The 18,965-nt window shown below is 41.0% G+C and overlaps 2 protein-coding genes and 1 long non-coding RNA gene across 20 annotated transcripts in view; 1 reads left to right on the forward strand and 2 right to left on the reverse strand.

Moving 5' to 3' along the window:
• MAPKBP1 (mitogen-activated protein kinase binding protein 1) overlaps positions 1-3,135 on the reverse strand; it is a 53,702-nt gene extending 50,567 nt beyond the window's left edge. For 2 of the 7 annotated variants that reach the window (XM_042942345.1, XM_042942348.1), the window contains exon 1: positions 1,628-3,135. In XM_042942345.1, coding sequence (XP_042798279.1) covers positions 1,628-1,744 — 117 coding nt within the window. In that variant the 5' untranslated portion in view covers positions 1,745-3,135. The remainder of the gene's footprint in view (positions 1-1,627) is intronic. The other 5 variants (XM_042942347.1, XM_042942343.1, XM_042942342.1 and 2 more) reach the window with 4 other exon arrangements.
• LOC122222159 lies at positions 2,813-7,696 on the forward strand. The gene is made up of 3 exons (XR_006203630.1): positions 2,813-2,900; positions 7,443-7,514; positions 7,609-7,696. It is a non-coding gene; the product is annotated as an uncharacterized LOC122222159 (long non-coding RNA).
• MGA (MAX dimerization protein MGA) overlaps positions 5,893-18,965 on the reverse strand; it is a 167,899-nt gene continuing 154,826 nt past the window's right edge. For 8 of the 12 annotated variants that reach the window (XM_042942329.1, XM_042942331.1, XM_042942335.1 and 5 more), the window contains 7 exons: positions 18,698-18,709; positions 17,700-17,751; positions 14,725-14,931; positions 12,964-13,075; positions 12,446-12,679; positions 11,162-11,338; positions 5,893-9,803 (listed from right to left, as the gene is read on the reverse strand). In XM_042942329.1, the coding sequence (XP_042798263.1) occupies positions 8,536-9,803; positions 11,162-11,338; positions 12,446-12,679; positions 12,964-13,075; positions 14,725-14,931; positions 17,700-17,751; positions 18,698-18,709 (2,062 nt within the window). In that variant the 3' untranslated portion in view covers positions 5,893-8,535. The other 4 variants (XM_042942338.1, XM_042942334.1, XM_042942332.1 and 1 more) reach the window with 2 other exon arrangements.

Below are 18,965 nucleotides of genomic sequence, written 5' to 3' on the forward strand. Positions count from 1 at the left end.
GAGACCAAGGGTCCCTTAAGTACTGAGCCACGCAGGTGCCCCTAGCCACAAGCTCTTTGATGGCCAGCATATTTTACTCATCACTGATTCCACACATAACAGGCACACAATAAGCATTTGTTGAATGCATTAGTGATGAGTGATACGGGAAGTTTTAAAGAATGGTGACAGTACCTTCTGGATTCCAGACCAGAATTATAGTAAGTATTAACACTGAAGAATAAACTCCCATCATACATTTCTACTACCTATACCACTCTTGGCCAGAAAAAGAGGTCAAAAGATATGAGAAGATTGCTCTAATAGTGGTAGTCACTGTCAAGTTATCAGCCAAGAATAAGAGCACTTGCAGCACTAAGAATGATCCAACATAGTAAGTGAGTGAACACTGTCAAATCTAAGACAGTGTCTAAGTTCCAGGCACCTACTCCTACCTCTGCAGAATACGAACAATGAACTCCTATTAGACTCCTAATATAGGTCACTATCTCCACTGCGGTGGAACCTTATAGCCAATTTCAACTGAATTGAAACATCCTGCTGAAACATACAGGAAAGCTGTTCTCCCTTTGACCAAATCCAAGTAAGGTTCTGCTAAAGGATAGAGATCTGAACTAAGTCCTCCCACAATCCTGCCATGTTGTACATTAGCACTCTAAATCATTTCTCACTGGCTTTATTCATCTCTGAAGAGATACAGGCAAGGCAGTAAAATGCTGCTGTCTCAAATGCCTCTCCCTGTAGCAATCCTGCACCACACAAGGCTACTGTGTTTATAGGCTGCTAATATGACACAAAAGTCTAATCTGATCCTGTGGGAACAAAGTCCCAGATTCTTTTAGGGATTAAATGAATTGAGTCTACTTTTGTATTCCCAAAGTTGTGGAGGCTCAACAAAGTTGAAGAAAGCATAAAGCCAATACTCAGACAAGTGAGGGGATGGAAAGGGACTAGGCCTCTGAGGAACTTCTGCAGCAGGGTGGGATGTGGCTCTTGGCAGAGAGCGAATGAGATAGGCAATGTTCAAGGACAAACCAGGAGGTCTGTTTTACTGGTAGATACCGGGCTCCTTGCATGTTATCATTCCTAAGAAGCCAAGAGGCTCCAGTTAAATTAATTTAGGTTTCTAGAAAAGGCAAATAAATTTGTTTTGACCCCAGGCAAACGCATTTACCAAATCAATTCCTCAAACTAGGTGTTCATTCTGCTACTCCTGTCGTGCATAACCTCAGCTGTGACACTAACACCTGCAGCTACATTAGTCACAACTCAGCCCTTCACAGGATATGTGGTCCCACTACTCTCTTCCAAGAAGGGAAACGGAGTCATCAATTATGAACTGGCTTCCCCAAGCACAGACTTAGTTTGTAGTGAGGCCACAACTGAATCCAGCTTGCCTTCCTCCTATTCGTCTTCATGGAGAAATCTCACCATGCCCACTGCTGCTTCCTTTAACCTAAAACCAAATCATTGTTTTCTTAAGGGGCAGAAATGGGCACACTTGCTCCTTTAGAGCCAACAGGAGCTTCTAGTTCTCCTCTTTCCTAAGAAAGAGGAAGGCAAAAGAGGAACATGGAGCAGAGGAGGGGAGGCTTGGAAAGGAGTGCCTCCCAATACCAGGACTCACCTTGGAGCTGAGGTCTTCTCGCCGGTTTCCTGCCTTACTCCTGCGTAATTTGATGGATGGGGATCGAAGTAGGTTCTTGATCCGGCTGGTAATGGTTGACCCTTCCACAGCCATCATGATGAGGAGCCCCAGGGGACAGTTCCTGGCCCAATCTTGGGACTTGTCTCAAAAGCAGCACTGCCTTCCCACTCCACAGGTCCTTCCAGTATGCCCTCCCACTGACCTGAGATGGCAGAGGCCACCTTACCTTCTGCCTAGTCGTGTCTGCAGCTATTATCTCTAGGTATTACCCTCTCCCTCTTTCTCATAGCTGCCTTCTAGCACCGCGCTGTTTGTTACATCTGAAGGACAAACCCATGAAAAAGGGGGGGTGGGGGGGGGGGCAAGCCTGAGCTGCAAAGAAATGCCAGGCCCACGCCTGCCAAAGGCGTTTAGCCGGAGGGATGGGATTGGCCCTAGCAGGGCTGGTGGTTGGTCTGGTCCCCGTTAATGCCCAACTGTTCCCATGGCAACTGCGGTGTCTAAAGAAGGAGGTCCCCTAGGCCACTAAGGAGTCCCGCCGGGGGCTTTGGACACCTGAGCTGGCGGCCGTGGGGACACTCGGCGCTGCGGGGCTCGCTGTGGCCCGGCAACCGGTTCTGCCACGGGAGCCTCCCTCCCCCACCCCGACCCTTGGCCCTCCGCAGGAGACTGGACCCTTCTCTTTCACTTCCCTCAGCAGCCCCAGCTACTCGCCAGCGCCCCCGCTCGGGCCCAGCCTCACCAGCCCCAGGGCGCGGGGGCCACCCCGCTCACAGCGCCCTCAGGCATCGCGCTCGGCGATTTCAGCTCCGCGGCGGCAGCAGCAGCAGCAGCTATGGTGGCACGAACGGCTCAAAACGCGAACTACCGCCTGGGCCAAGCTACGGGCTGGTGAGGCGGAGTCGAGGCGAGGGGGTGCGGTCTGTATCCAGGAGGGCGTTCTGAGAGTGGACCAGTAAGGCTTATGGAGGCGGAGCCAATGAAGCTAGGAAGCAGAGACAAGACTCGAGAACTAAGGGTTCCGCACAGGGCAATCGCGGGTATCGCTCCTAAAGGAAGGTCAACGAACGTGCCTTCAGAAGTGAGACAACCAGCCTTTTATGGTATTATCAGGCCTCGTCCTCCAGAGAACTGCACTTCCCTGAGTCCCAACAAGACATTAACCACGCCCCCACGGTGCTGCGGTTGGCATTTGAGAAGCCCGAGAGACCTTAGCCAAAACCAACTCCTTGCTCAAAATTATAAGATTGAGGTACAGCTTTAAGGGTCTGCTCCCATCGACCCCAAGTGCTGGGATTTAAAGCGGTTAGAATCGTTTCTGCTCACCGCCTTCCCGGCGCGTAGACCTGCGTGCAAATGACTCCTGAATAGCTCTTAAGATCGCTAAGAAGTGTTTTGAACTGGGCAATCTGATTGGCCATGATAGAAAAGGGGGCGGGAGATGACAGCCATGAACTGAGCTTCAGGTGTGCGAGGGAAGGGAGAGACAAGTGAATGTGCCTGTGAAATAACGTTTCCTTTAGGCTCCAATGTCTCACCACGCTCTCTCACCTGGAGTTAACAGACTTTCTTGCTCCAGATCTTTTATTTGTTCATGTCAAGATTTGCTCCTTTTCCCTAGTACTGTTGCTTTGGCGAGGTCACGGTCAAGCTTGTTGGCGCTATATTTAGTGATATATTTTTTCGAGCTCATCCTGGGGGTGCGGAGTGGCGCGCGCACAGAAACACTCATATTATTCCATAGGTGTCTCAACCTGAGTTTATTTCCTAGAAGCCTTTTGGCCTCATTGCTACTTCAAGAAATTACCTATGGAAAGGTTAATGTGAGCCAAAAGACTTGGGCCCCAGAGAAACCGTACATGGATATGTCTCACCCTATCCAAATCTTTGGAACCCCTAGGGGAGATGACATGTCAGCAAAAGGATTAGAACCCCTAAACCCATTCCTTGTATAGCCATTTGGCAGAGGTATGCGCTTGTGTGTATGGTAGCCATGTACTTAAAAATGAGATCTGCAAAGCTCACAAGTTGAAACAAAAATCAGGAAAAGCACCTAGATGGCATGAGGTTTCCTACCCTTCCACTACACACAAAATGGGATTTTCACATTTACTTCTCAAATCTGAAGAAGCAAGCGTCAGCCACCAAGAGTATTAAATGGGGAGTTGGTTCTTTAAATTTCTTGCTACTTTTACCTCCGAGGGGGTAGCAGCCAATGTAACACTAATAAATAGTGCCACCTGCTGTCCTTACTTGTGTGCTACATGCCCCACCAACTGCTGCCTCCACACTCAAGAGTCTCCCTAATTCTCTCCAATTTTTGTGGACCAATTTTTGTGTCCACTATTGGTTTTCTCACTTACCACTTGTGGCCAGGTGAATGGGCTTACAAAGTGTCATTGGTCATTTCCTGTCCAAAGGTACCCTGGTTTACCCCCTTAGAGAAAATGTCCCCCAAATTACTCTCATCTGAAGCTCAAGTTGTAGAGGCAAATCCAAGCTAATTTCATTGTCTAAAATGACCAAGGTGATAAAACTGAGAACAGTGTAATGAGATATTCTAAGTCTAGAATCTGGGTACTCCCGGTCTAAGGCCAAAACCACATATTATCAATTCTTCACCATTTAGTACATTTATTGTCTAGGTACCCTGCAGCTTCTGAATAGACAATATGGGAATAGGATCTAGACTGTTCCCATGCTTAATTAATTCCTCAGAAAATAGCAGTCCCAAGTCCAGTGTGAATAAAACCATTCTTCCCTTTTCTCCAAATAATTCCCAACCCACCCTCCAAATGCAGTTGACCCTTATATTAAGTATTTCACCATCCATTCACTATTTCACTTTTTATTCTGCTTGTGTGTGTCCTAAACATACATGGTTGTCAGATTTTAAAATTCTGTCTGGGAATGGATGTATACAATTGTCTGTTTTGCACTATGCTCATTAGATCAGATTTTAAAATTCACCTTAGGCTTAACATGCAAAAAGGTGCAATTATAAGACCCTGGAAAACTAACAGGCTGGAGTAAACATTTGCTCATCAATTCAATTATTTATTGAGCACCTTTACATGCAAGGCACTGTCGGACAGCTGAGATTGATGCTTGCAGTTGGAAACAGAATGGATCTCAAAACAATGCTTCCAAGACTGCTTTCAAATATTTAACAAAATCTCTTCTAATAGCAGAGTTTGTATTGATAGAAGAATTTAGTAGAGCTTAGATTTGTCTCAAAATTCCCAAATCATTTTGTGGTTTAGCCTTCTCACCCTCCAAACACGCCTCCATTACACTATTACTCAATGGTTGTATATCTCTGCAGAGCAGTTCAGTCAGTTATGCCTCAGCTTAAAAGTTGTATGTATCAAATTATTTCCCTCTTAGTTTCAAAAATGCATTTTTGACTGATCTTTTTTTTCTCCAAATGGCAGTGAGTCTTGTATACCTCAGCTTTAATTTCCTCTGTTTCCAGCCATTCATATTTATGTAAAATTTCATTAGAGGTAATAGAACAGTAACATGAAGTACTGATGCCCTTACAACCACTTTCTTCAAAATCAACCATTTTGTGCAAGAAATGTACTCAGATTCTTGGTTATCCATCATTCTCTACAGAAGTACCTGAAAATGTGCAGCCTACTCTATGCATTGTTTTTTAATGTGGGCATGAGGAACAAGGGTTATCACCATTTTTCAGACCCGTCTGCAAAGTGCATTTACCTCTCAATTCACCTGATCCCATTCCTTCTTAATATCTAAAACCATTGTAATTAGAAGAAAAAAAACACAAAACACTGTACCATGTGATCTTAGAGTAGTGCAACGTCTAAAGGACCCCTTTAATAAATAAAATCTTTCGTAAATCGTGATACTAGTTAACATATATCTTGCTTTAAAAACATCTGTCCTTAGCCCCTGAGATTGTGTTTATGTCCTGTTATTCTCTAAGGTAACAGATATATTACCTTGCACACATTGGTATTATGAGGCTAGTCTTTCCTCACTGTTGAACAACTTCTTGAGACGAACATTTGCTGTCAATTTGTGGAAATTTTTGAAGTCTCCATGTAAAACACGCTACAAGGATTGGCAAAAATCTCTCCAAATGGCAGGTCAGAAACTTTGAAAACAGTAAGGAATTCCTATGATAAAATTACTTCAGTGGTACCTCTCTCAAATGACTCCGGGTATTAGATTTCTCTACTCCAACTCAGCACAAACCTCCCAACACCAAGTCCTCCTTTCATTATTATAACTGATTTATTTCAAGTTTATACATTCTGCCTTCCACTCACCAAACTTCTGTTCTTACGTTTCTAAAAAAATAGTCATTTTTCAAAAGCAGAAAAGGAAAGATATATATTTAATATATAAAAGAAAAGGCTAAATCTGACATAATTATATTCTTAAAAACATTCCATTTATTTACAGATGTATAAAAAGGCGAATTATTGGTCTACTGAGATCATGCTTCTTATAGTGTTAGGGTGAGAGCTCACTATCCTCCCAGTTCCTCAACTCCTCTCACTCAACTACATCTTTCACAATCACACATGTCATTTTCATAGATCAGTTTCTCTTGGGGTAAGGTTAAAGGGTAGGAGTTTTTGGAGATTTGAGATTTCTGTCAAGACTGCCGGACTGTTCTGAAGATAGAGCCCTCCTTCAAATTAGCCTTCACAACTTACTCGTTCTAAGAGGTCTTGAAACCACCATTATCCTGGGAGTTTGTAAGGACATCTGCAGCCTTCTTGCAGACCTGGAATCATCTCTCATTTCCATCTTTGCATGAACAGAGTCAAATATCTTTGCATGAAGAACTGATTATTACCTCTTTACTTTCTTCTAAAAAGGGAAAAGTGTTCAGAAGCAGAATGGTCCTTCTTTTCCTGAGGATTATTCACTCACTTGCCTTCTCCTTGGCTGACCCTCAAAAGCCATAACAAGAGCCTTGGGAAGTCAGGAGGAAATGTGAGGATGAGACAAGCAAGTTAATAATGGGAAACTGCTATACCTGGATTAAAATACTAGGATCTCCAAGGTCAATTATTAGCAGGGGAGACAGGTGCTGGACTCCTTGGCTAAGGCATTGAATGAACTCTGCTGGGTAAATAGTGGGAGGGATAATGAGAAGCTAAGGGGCACTCATTACCTACTTCAAGCTTCTTCAGTAACTTTTAGAGGAGGGAAGGTTGAATGCTGATGAGCAGGTCTAGAAAGGCAAGTAGCACAATAACAACAAAGAATTTGCTCCCACTGCAATTGCAGAGGAAATTTTTCCACCCTTTTCAATCTAATTACCAGAGTTACTAGAAAGGGAACCAACCATGGAAGTACTAATTCACTGGCTAGAACTATTCCAAAGCTGGCCTCAACAACCTACATCTGAAGATCTGCTGAGTGGGATTTGGCATAAAGAAGGCAAGGGGGATGTAGAAGAAACAGCATCACCTAGGCACAGCCCAGGCACTGGAAGCTCTTGTGTTAGTGTTTCACAACACAAGCAAATCCTGTCAATGAAGACAGAACAGGGGTTACATTCCAAAATATAATTATTTAAGAAAGGCAAAATGCAGCAGCTAAATCCCAATCTATACATTTTCAGAATAGTGATTCTTGCCCCCAGGAGTTTCTAAGAGACCCCTCAAGTGCACCATGATTATTTACAAACTAGATAGGAAACATCATTTCTATACTCAATACAAATCTCATCTTCTAGGTTGAAAACTTCAGCCTTTGAGAAATCTATGAAAACAACTATACAAAAATATAAATATCTTTATCTTTACAGGCTGTCAGTCCTCCATACCCTGACAGCTTACGAGTGAAAAAGCTCTACAGATCATTGAATCCATGGTAGCAGGTAATAAAAAATATATCTTGTGATTCAAATACTGCCTCATTTCCCTGGTAAAGAGTGCCTACTGTGACTTTTCTTTCCTTTACATCCTGTGCAGGTAAAAGTGAATGAAACCTTCAAGCACCAGGAGGCTGGTGTGATTTGGGAAATATCCAGCCCCACAATTTTTTTTTTTTTGGCCGCGGTCTCTGGTCTGGGCAGGGAATGCTTTTCATTCTAGCTGTCTCTTGAGTGATGTGATATGTGAAAAGGGGAGGGCTCCCTCCATGCCTACTTCCAAAATATGTATCCCAGGTAGAAACCCCTGGTACCGTGAAATGTCTTTTCAACATTCAGTAAGGGAGAGCTAGTATTTTAACATCTGAAAATAATCACCTCAGTAATAAAAGTTAAAAGCATTCCTACTTTACCAGAAGGCTTGGATTTGTAATTCTGATTGAAAGATAAGGAAATGGAAGCTACTTGGGATATGACAGAAGAGAATATTTTGCTGAATGACACAAAGCATTTCACTTTGGTATTCCATGGTACCCATCCTCTCTCACCCTACTCGAACCACCAACTAAAAACTCTCTTCTGGATCCCTTTGCCCGAGTGCATCACATTCCTTGGATTTCAGACTTAAGCCACATAAACAATAGCTATCCACTACAACTCAGCCCATAACAACTGCAAAGTCTCAAGCAGCTTTTTCTCTGGGAGGGAAGAACTAGGAACCACTATGGACCTAGAGTCTTGTTATGAATTCCTTGGGTAAGAGGGGCACCTCGTGTTCAGTAATGGATCACATCTTCTTAGAGAGGATGAGGAGACCCAGCACCACAAGTGAGGTAACACATTTTAACATGATCAGAATTTCATAGTAGTAATTTCTTATACCGAGGTCAGCACCCTACCCCCCTTTCTCTACCATCATCCACTGCATCAAAGTCAAGGATCACAGTTCCATGACACAAATAAACAGATGCCTACAGAGAAAGGAGGTTTCCCTCATAGCGTGGCTTCTGCCTGAGGACAGGAAAGTTCATTTCCCTGCAGAACTTGGTGAGGCCCCAGAGTTGCCCAATTTGGCCACAACAGGTGCCAATGTAGGCATCACCTTGCTCTCCCGGCATTCCTGGTCATTCCCTGTTAAGTTCATTTTGTGTCCAACTTTGGCAGCTATAGGTGCCAAACAAGGCATCACCTTGAGACCCTGACCATCTGTATCACTAGAAGGATTAGCTACTTTTAAACCTAGAGGTGCTAACTTTGGCATAGGCCTCCACAAAGTATCTGTGCTGTTGTTCTCTAGGCCAGCCTTCATGTGTAGGATGGGAGGTGAGGACACATTTTCAAGCTCTGCAGGGACACCAGAAGTACTCTTCCCTCCATCACTGGCTTTCCTGTGAGAAAGGAGGGAATCCTTTATCTCAGAGTCGATAACAATCTTAAGGACATCTGGCTCAGACGCTGGTTCTGCAAGTTGTTTTTCATTCTCAGAAAAGTCATCATCTTCCAAGTGCAAGAGGAGAGGACTGACAGAGTCACTCTCCCCTTGTACATCAGGCAACTCTTTCAAACCAGTTCCCAAGTGGCCAACCTGGAAAGTCGCTCGGTTCCCAGGAGGAAGTTTACTGATAAAAGCCCGTCGAGCATCCCCTGGGAACTCCGTATCCATAGAGCTGGGCAGTTCAGCCAGGCTAACAGAGTCATCATTTAGTTGCTGATTAAGAAAGGCAATCTCATTGAGCAGAGAAGTCAGTGTCTCATCAGTATCATCCTCATCTTCCATATTAGTTAGCAGTTCGCCAGGATCCAGCGCTGCTTCCTCTATAGCTGATGCTACCTTTCTCAGTTCCATCTCTATACTGGAGTCTTTGAGATCTTTCATCTTCAATTTATGAAATGTGGACTCCTTTGGCTTCAGTTTCTCCCGTCTAGATTCACACTCTTTCCATTTATATTGAATACCTCTCATTTCACCAGCAATCTTTTTGGGTAAGAACTCTTGTGCTTCTTGCATGCTGGAAACATCAACTATTTGTGGAAAACCAGAATCTTTATTTGCCAGAAAAACTGGTGTTGGACCCAGTGCCACTCTGCCATCTCTATGGCTGCCTCTGGAAGAGATTCTACCCGAATCTTCAAAGGAGTTATCTTCATTCCTGACAGTACTTTTCAGGTGGTCAGGTGGCTTGCCATCAGGAACTTCATGAGGATATTTGCTGCCACCCATATCTACCAAACCTCCCTCTGTGGCCAATGATGTCACATTAACAATTCTTGGCATCATAAATAAGTCGTCATTTTCTGGGGGGGGGGAAAAAAAATTCATTTAGTTCTACAGCAGTAAGCATTCCTCTCTCATTCATACCCAATGACCTGAGATCTCTCAGAAAGTTGGTAGTCAAAATTCACCAGTTTACTTTTATCAAAAAAGATGAAAGGAACTATTAGTTCTTCAAATTATGGAGACCTAGCTTAACAAGAAAATAGGTAGGGGCGCATGGTGGCTCAGCGGGTTAAGCGTCTGGCTTCGGCTCAGGTCATGATCTCGTGGTTCATGAGTTCAAGCCCCGCATCGGGCTCTGTGCTGACAGCTCAGAGCCTGGAGCATCCTTCAGATTCTGTGTCTCCCTCTTTCTCTCCCTGCCCCTCCCCCACTCGTGCTCTCTCTCACTCACAAAAATAAACATTAGGAAAAAAAGGGGAAAAAAAACAACCTAAGAAAATAGGTAAAATCTAACCAAAGGACTGCTTAATATTCTTTGATATTAAAAGTTTTATTTAATTATTTTATAGGAAAGCTCCCTGATTAATTCTTTATACTGAAGCAGACATGCATCTTGATTCTGTTCACCCAATTAACTGCTACTCTGAGGGAAAAATGAAGCCCTAGAGGCAGCACTGTAAAAGAAAAGATGACCACTCCAGAGTGACTTTAACAATATTAGTACTGATAAAGATACCCTTCTGCCTTAACAGAAATTGAGGTGCCTTAAACCTAAATCATCAAAGTGAGACTTCCTTTCCAACTCTACTCCTTATCCCCAAAAGGGAGTCATGCTCAAATTGAATCCGGCTGGTAACCTAGGAGTGCACCATCTCAGAATACCACGTAAGACTGATAAGTATTTGTCAATGCCAAAAACTAAACAATGACTCCTCATCTTCCTTTTACTTTCAAATATTTTCAGTGTTTTTCCTACTCAGAATTAACTAAAAATCACGAAAGAGTTCCCAATCCCATGTTTAAAAAAAAAAAAATCAATAGAGCCAAACATGTTCTAAAAAGAGGGTCAGGGGCGCCTGGGTGGCTCAGTCAATTAAGCGTCCGACTTCAGATCAGGTCATGATCTCGCAGTTCGTGGGTTCAAGCCCCGCGTCGGGCTCTATCTAGGCTGACAGCTCGGAGCCTGGAGCCTGCTTCGGATTCTGTGTCTCCTCCTCTCTCTGCCCTTTCCCTGCTCATGCTCTGTCTCTGTCTCTCAATAATAAATAAACGTTAAAAAAAAAAAAAATTTAAAAAGAGGGTCATCTCTTTCCAAGGCAAATGCAAACATAAGAGATCTTATCGTTACAGAACACATTCAAAGGCTTTCTCTCTCACAGTGAGATATCAGGGATAACTTTTTTACTACCCATAGAGGACAATACTTACAACATACCTGATTGAGCCACAGCACTGGTGGCAGCTTGAGGCTTCAGATCTGTTTCTAAGAGAGCAGGAGAAACAGTTACCACTGGTCCTGAGAATAAAGGACCTTTTAAGGTGAGCAATTGCCCTTGCGGAGTCATCACGATGTTGGCAGAGGTGTGTGGAGTGTTAGAGGGTGAGGTATTTTCTGTAAGGAAAATGAGAAATTTGTTAAGGATAAAAGGTCTGCAATTAATGCTAGTATAGCCTAGAAGCCGAGGCAATATCCCTAAAACCACACATTGACTTAAAAGGCAAGGGGTAAAATTTCAAATTTAGTTAGGGTGCCTCAACTGGCAATTGATTTTTTGACCACTTTTCATTGTGTAATGGGTTATCTGTCTATGGATTCTCCTAAGGGACAGAACTTATGTTGAGGAAAAGAGCTAAGGAACCACTTTTTCAACAGAATGGTCCCAAGAGTCTTGACAGTGAATCAGGATAAAGGCATGCAAAATCCTATCCCCAGGCTTGCTTTCCTTATACACCTCTAACAAAGTACTTTAAGTTTCTAGCTCTCAAACCTCTAGCTTTTCCATCTATGAAATGAGGTGGACTAGACAAAATGATCATTAAAATCTTTTCGTAGCAATAACATCATTTGAATCTGCAATGTTAAAACTAACTCATATTTTAGTATCCATCACAACTTTTCTCTTAGATATCCTGGTTGATACAATGGGCCACCCAAAGAGTAAAAAAGGATACACTATTCTCTAAGAATATAAACAAGTAATATAAAATCAATATAGCCTCATTTCCAAAATCAAGATAGGAGAGAACAAGAACTTAAAACCAATTTACTTTTGCTCCTTAACAGCAAATGATAGGCAATCTGATGAAAATGGAGCCTGACTCAACAAAATTGATTTTTTTTAAAATTCCAATTTATTAGTTTCAGCATGACAAATAAAGACCCAAACTTCCTCAACTTGTGAACAGAATTACGGGGAAATCAAGAGTTTACGTACTAAAGTCTGAAAAGATGACAACTTAAAAAAATACTCACTGAAACATTAGAATAACCTGACTGCTATCAAAAGTAGGTTTTACAGGTTACCATAACTGGTAACTTCTTAGGATTTACTTGAATGTATAAAGTTAGAAACTAAAATCTAATGTGGTTAATATTTTTTATACAACCCATCTTTAATTCATTTAATTAAATCTAAAATTATGGCCAAAAAAAGACTCAGTCCACTGAATTAAACTGATGTTCACCTACATTAAGAAAAGCAAAACATGTCTCTCCTACCTGTGGCCTGGTCTCTTTTTCTGGAAAGAATCAAAGGTTTCCCCTTCCTGTTATTTATAAACATCTGTCCAACATCTACAGATGATGCAGAAGATCCTTCCTGCTGTTTGCTAGTTCTGGCAGACACATCAAACTCATCTGATCCCATCTTCTTTTTTCTTTTTTGTGCCTCTAGTGCTTGTTGTTTTGCATAAATATACTCTAACTTCTTCAGGACCACTTCTTCTGTCTTACCTATAGGTTGATAAGGAATAAACCATCACACGGCTCATTATATGACCCCACATAATGAGAAATAGGGTCAACTGAAATCCAGTTGATTTAACTATATTCCCCAAAATTACGGAAACCAAGAATGATTATATTCCAGAAGAAACACCTCACCCAGTCAAAAGGTAACTCTACTGTTAACTCTGGGAACCAAGCCATAAACTAATATCTGAAAAGTCTACTAAGGATTACTCCTCACTAAAGACGTTATATTATATTCTTTACCAGAGATCATTCACATATCTCACCTGAAAGAGATGATACTTTCCGTATCAAAATATTCCGTTTTCGAGTCAGGAGATTTTTCTGTCCTATCAATTTGTCTGCCTGATCTGTTAGTCCCTGAATTTCGCTGAATGCCTACAAACAAGAAATTAATGTCATGTAAATTGATTCGCTCTTTCCTAAGAACAGGTAAGGCCTACTCAATTTCTTTAATGAAAAAAGTTTGACGAGTATTTTAGAAAACTTTATAATGTCATTTGAAACAATTCTTGATGCTTCGGAAACTTCTCTGTTAAACTGCAGGAGGTTTTCTGGCTTATTCTTCTAAGAAACATGATTATTTCCAAAGAGCATCACTGAGTGGTTCACAGGTATTTCTACTACTACAAGGAGATATAAAACATTTTACTCTGCTTTGATTTTAATCAACTTTACTTTCCTTTTAAGATTTTATTTTTGAAAGATGGGAGGGGGAGGGGGAGGGGGAGGGGGAGAGGGAGAAGGAGGGGGAGGGAGGGGGAGAGGGAGGGGGGGGAGAGGGAGAGGGAGGGAGGGAGGGAGGGAGGGAGGGAAATCAAGCAGGGGAGGAGCAGAGAGAGGGAGACACAGAATCTAAAGCAGACTCCAGGAGTCCAACGCAGGGCTCGAACCCACAAACCAGATCATGACCTGAGCCAAAGTGGGATGCTCAACCAAATGAGGCACCCAGGCGCCCCTAATAATCAACTTTAAAATCACCTCCTACAGGGCATGTGCATGGTGGCTCAGTCAGGTAAGCATCTGACTCCTGATTTCAGCTTAGGTCATGATCTTGAGGTTCGTGAGTTCAAGCCCCACATTGGAGCACAGCACAGAGCCTGCTTGGGATTTTCTTTTTTCTTTTCTTTTCTTTTCTTTTCTTTTCTTTTCTTTTCTTTCTTTCTCTCTTTCTCTCTCTCTCTCTCCCTCCCTCCCTCTGTCCCCCCTACCCCGCTCCTGTTCCCTCACTCTCAAAACAAATAAACTTTAAAAAAAAAAAAAAATCTTAATGGGTGCCTGGGTGGCTCAGTCGATTAAGCGTCTAACTTTGGCTCAGATCATGACCTCATGTTCAAGCCCCGCATTGGACTCTGTGCTGACGTTTCAGAGCCTGTAGCTTGCTTCTGATTCTGTCTTTCCCTCTCTCTCTGCCCCTCCCCTGCTTGCAGTCTGCCCCTCTCTCTCTCTCTCTCTCTCTCTCTCGCTCTCTCAAAAATAAACAAACGTCAAAAATCTTAAAAAATAAAAATAAAATCACCTCCTAGTCTAAGTAAAGTCTGGCTGAAATAACTGTGTTCTACAGGAATATGAATGTTTGCCTTATACTCCTCCAACTTCTACTCAAAAGCAATTTAAATGAAATTACCTTAGATATTTCAGATTTTCTTTTAAAATGGATGGCAATTGTTAAAAACTATGTTAAAATATCACTTACATTGTGCTCTTAAACTGTTCTAGTGCTATGGAGAACACCAAAAGAGATTCAACTCTAGAGTCAACTAGAGTTTCTGACTTAATCTGAAGTAAAGATAGTTCTGCCTGCCGATTAAGAACTTGACTTCCAATAAAAAACTACTTTGACTCAGCAGCTTAAGGGTTCTTCCCCTTACAGGATTTGCTGGGAGTTCACTAGTCCACATTCAAATGTTAAATACAAGCTCTACTTCAATCTCCCTCTTAGGGTGATGATTCTCTCTCTCATAGTAGCTCTAGAAGATTCTCTTAGTCAAATTCTCGTTCGTCGGTCATTTATAGAGAACACTTACCCTAGTGAGAATGAGACTTTTGGAAACCTTAGAAGAATGAAGCAATCCCAATGTAATCTTCAATTTCTCAAAGAGATCCCTCATTTCACCACGCCGGCGACGCTCATTGGCAGTGTGTGTCCGGCGATAATAAGCAAAAGCTTCTGCTTCTTTCTGTAGTTTTTCACTCCAGTAATCAGGCTTCAGTTTTAGAGGAATTGGTGGAGCCTATGCAAACAAAAGATAGCCACCTGATTATCTTTCATTTGTACCTGCCCTCTTCTTCCATCCTAAATGGCTCTGTTCCATACCAGATACCCACCATCTTCTGTCTGGACTATTGTTAACAACCTTTCAATATTGGTCATCTTACTATAAGTCTATCCTGCTGCAAATCTAACTGCAACAGTGTAAATCACTTTTCAGCTCAAATTTCAATTGTTCTCAAATGAGGAAGAAAACGAGGCGAGGGAATCTAAAAAAAAGCTTATGCAAGTAATTTATTATTAAAACTTTTTTTCATGACACAAATTACATAAAAATTTCAATAGAATCTTAACTGATGGAAAACAGGTTTAAAATATTTTTCTTAAAAGCTTTAAGATCGTTTACAATTTGGTGACGGATCAACTATCATTCTTCTTAAACCACCTTTCTCTCCAACCATTCCAAAGTGCGAGAAGTTTCCAAAACACACTATGCAATCTCACACCACTTTGCCATTACACAGACAGATGGTGGCTTGCACCCATTCCTCCCACCCTATCCTCCAAAACTTAACATTTAAAAGTCAAACTTTGCATTTTTCAGCAAAGTCTTTCTTGACCCTCAGTATGCCTTAGACTTCTTTCTCCTATTTATTCTACTTCACTTTTACAAGTTACTTATCACTGAAAAGAACAGACGCATATAGGGTTTTAAATATAAATATTTGAAGAGCTTATAATGAAAACCAACTGTGCCCTATACATGTATCTGGATCCTTAAAAACAACAACTTTCTGTTTCTTTTAGGCTTTTTCTAGTTCCTAAATCTATACTCTATGTAAGAAACAAGATAAGGTTATTCTTTTTTTTTTAATGTTTATTTATTTTTTTTCTTTTTTTTTTTTTTTTTAACGTTTATTTATTTTTGAGACAGAGAGAGACAGAGCATGAACGGGGGAGGGGCAGAGAGAGAGGGAGACACAGAACTGGAAGCAGGCTCCAGGCTCTGAGCCATCAGTCCAGAGCCCGACGCGGGGCTCGAACTCATGGTCCGTGAGATCGTGACCTGAACTGAAGTCGGACGCTCAACCGACTGAGCCACCCAGGCGCCCCAATGTTTATTTATTTTTGAGAGAGAGAGAGAGAGAGAGAGAGAGAGAAAGAGACAGACAGAGCATTAGTGGGGAGGAGCAGAGAGAGAGACACAGACACAGAATCCGAAGCAGGCTCCAGGACCCAAGCTGTCAGCACAGAGCCTGACGTGAGGCTCAAACTCATGAGCCATGAGATCATGACCTGAGCCAAAGTTGGACGGTTAACCGAGCCACCCAGGTGCCCCAAGCTTATACTTTCTAATTTTCAATGCTATCTATCTACTCTCTGCTATGCACAAGATTTAGCTCACGCCACTGTCCCACCTCTTGCAATCCCATCTTCCTAATATAGATGTATCATTAATTCTAATTCTTCTCTTGATCCCTTTGTAACTTGAGTATAATTCTATCTCAACTTCTCATCAACAGTGTCTCTTTGTAAAACGAGGATATCAAGCACTCATATCCTTACATGTCTTCTTCCCTCTATTTCTCTTCTCTTTCACCTTCCAATTTGTCATTTCTACTTACACATTTTTTCAAAACTGCAAGTCTTCCATACTTTGTTCACAGATTATAGAAGTTTGAAAAAAATTATTAACAGTGGCTACCATATTAAGACAATGTGACTACTACTCAAAGCGAGTAATAATGACATTTCCAGTCTTCTACAGTTTCTTGGTTTTGTTTTTCCCCTTCTGATGTCTCTAATTACCCTTTTTTTTTTTGACACCGTTGGCCTTTATCACAATCCAGATAGTACCCCAAAACTCTTATATAAAATCATTGTCTCTCTAAAGTCAAACTCCTTGTGCATTATATAGTATGGGAAAATAAAAAGATACAAGATAGAAAATTAAAATCGAGTTTACATATAGCAAAACACTACAAATGATTTACATGTAATAATAATTAGGGTATAAACAATGGCTTGTGAATACAAGCTATAATGAAAATTCTTACACCTGAAAATATTTTAGGATGAATGAAAAAATACAATATAGTAATACATGCAAAATTATTACAATAATGTAATTTATGTATCCCCCCCCAAACAAACCGAGACTAATCACCCAGTGGTTTCTGAAAATCGACTTAAATACCACTTTCCACCTCAACCCAATCTCCAGAATTGTTTTTACCACTTAAATCAAAAAGGCAGAGTAACAACTGGAAAATGGTTTAAATAATCAAACTCTGTTTCATTCATAATGTTAGTACGGATAAAGAAAAAAACCCCTTGATTAATTATGGTATAATGACATCTAAGAAAATCAAAGGAGGTTCCAAATTTAATGGCTCCATGAATTGCTACCCATCATTTCAGAGAATAATTTTTTAGGATACTGAAAATCATGAATCTCAACAAGAAAAATTGCCAGGTTTTTTTTCACATCACACAGAGAATTAAGAGTATAGGATTCGTTTTCAAGTAAGCACATCAATTTTCATCAACTCCATAACCATTTTAATTGTTCTAGAATATTCTATCATCTGGGAGTAGTAGAAAATTAAAAGGGGAGGAAGCATTTTAATACTTTAATTTCATTAAGAAAAAGAAACAGATTTTATTAACTCACTGGTAAAAAATTGCCATGAAAAAAGTCATAGCTAATATAACTAACGTTATTTTAAACCCTAATTACAAATGTTATCAATTTTATTAGATAATTGTCATTAAACATACTGTAAATACCTTTCGACTCCTTTCAGCAGCTTTTTCATCTGCAGAGATATGGGTACGGCACCTAGGTAAAGACAATATTTTCCAATGTCTTACTGAAATAGTAACCCAAGACCTATTTCACAGCTACACTAAACAAAACCATCCCAAATTGTTTAAAGTGTAACCAGCTTCTTTTTGCCAAGGCCCTATATATATGTGGCAATATAATTTAATTCAACAGTGTGCTTTTTTTCCTCTGTGCCAAACAGTCCCTACAATTGCTAATTACTTTTTCAAACATAAAATATTTCATACATACAAAACTATATAAACAAAATACATAATGAACAACCAGGTGACTACCACCCAGCCTGAGGAATAAAACATCTCAAAAATACAGGAGATCTTATGTGCAGCCCACCCAATCACATTCCTTCCTCTCTTCTTTCTCATAGGTGAACACTCCCAAAAGGAGTTTTTACCATGCATAGCTTTGCAGTTTTACTAGTAATGTATACCTAAATAAAAAATATTATGTAGCACTTTAAACATTATACACTATAGTGTATCTTTCTTTTTTATTGGGGGGGGGGGGGGTGATGCAGGGGAGAGGGGCAGAGAGAAAGGGAAAGAGAGAATCCTAAGCAGGCTCTGCCCTGTCAACACAGAGCCTGATGTAGGGCTCAAACTCACAAACCAAGAGATTATGACCTGAGCCAAAATCAAGAGTCAGATGCTTAACCAACTGAGCCACTAAGGCACCCCCCCCCAATATAGTGAATCTTTCTTCACTTGATTTCACTCAACATTACATCTAAGATATTGATACACACAGTTCTAGTTCAATCATTTTAACTGCTATACAGTATTCCAAAGTGTGAATTTTCAAAGTGTGAAATTTCTTTTTCAGAATTCTAATAGTTATTTAGGTTATTTCCAAATTTACTCAATGGCAAACAATACTGCAATGTACAGTCCCATGCATGTCCCTTTGTACATACGTGTGAACTTTTCCAGAGTATACATACCAAGGAGTGGAACTGCTGAGTGGAAGAAATGTGTGGAAGTCAACTTTAGTCATGTCACACTACTCTCCAAAGTGCACCAATTTACATTTCCACCTGCAGTATGTTCCCATCGCTCCACAACTAGACACAACAGTACTATCAGAAATCACAATTACTTGCTAATCTTATGGATCTGAACTAATGAAGCCACTGTGATTTAACATGTATATCTCTAATTACTTGTGAGTTTGAAAAAATTTGTGTTTATTGGCTATCCGGGTTTCCTCTT

The sequence above is a fragment of the Panthera leo genome, chromosome B3 (genome assembly GCF_018350215.1).
Source record: "Panthera leo isolate Ple1 chromosome B3, P.leo_Ple1_pat1.1, whole genome shotgun sequence".
NCBI classification, from domain to species: Eukaryota; Metazoa; Chordata; class Mammalia; order Carnivora; family Felidae; genus Panthera; species Panthera leo.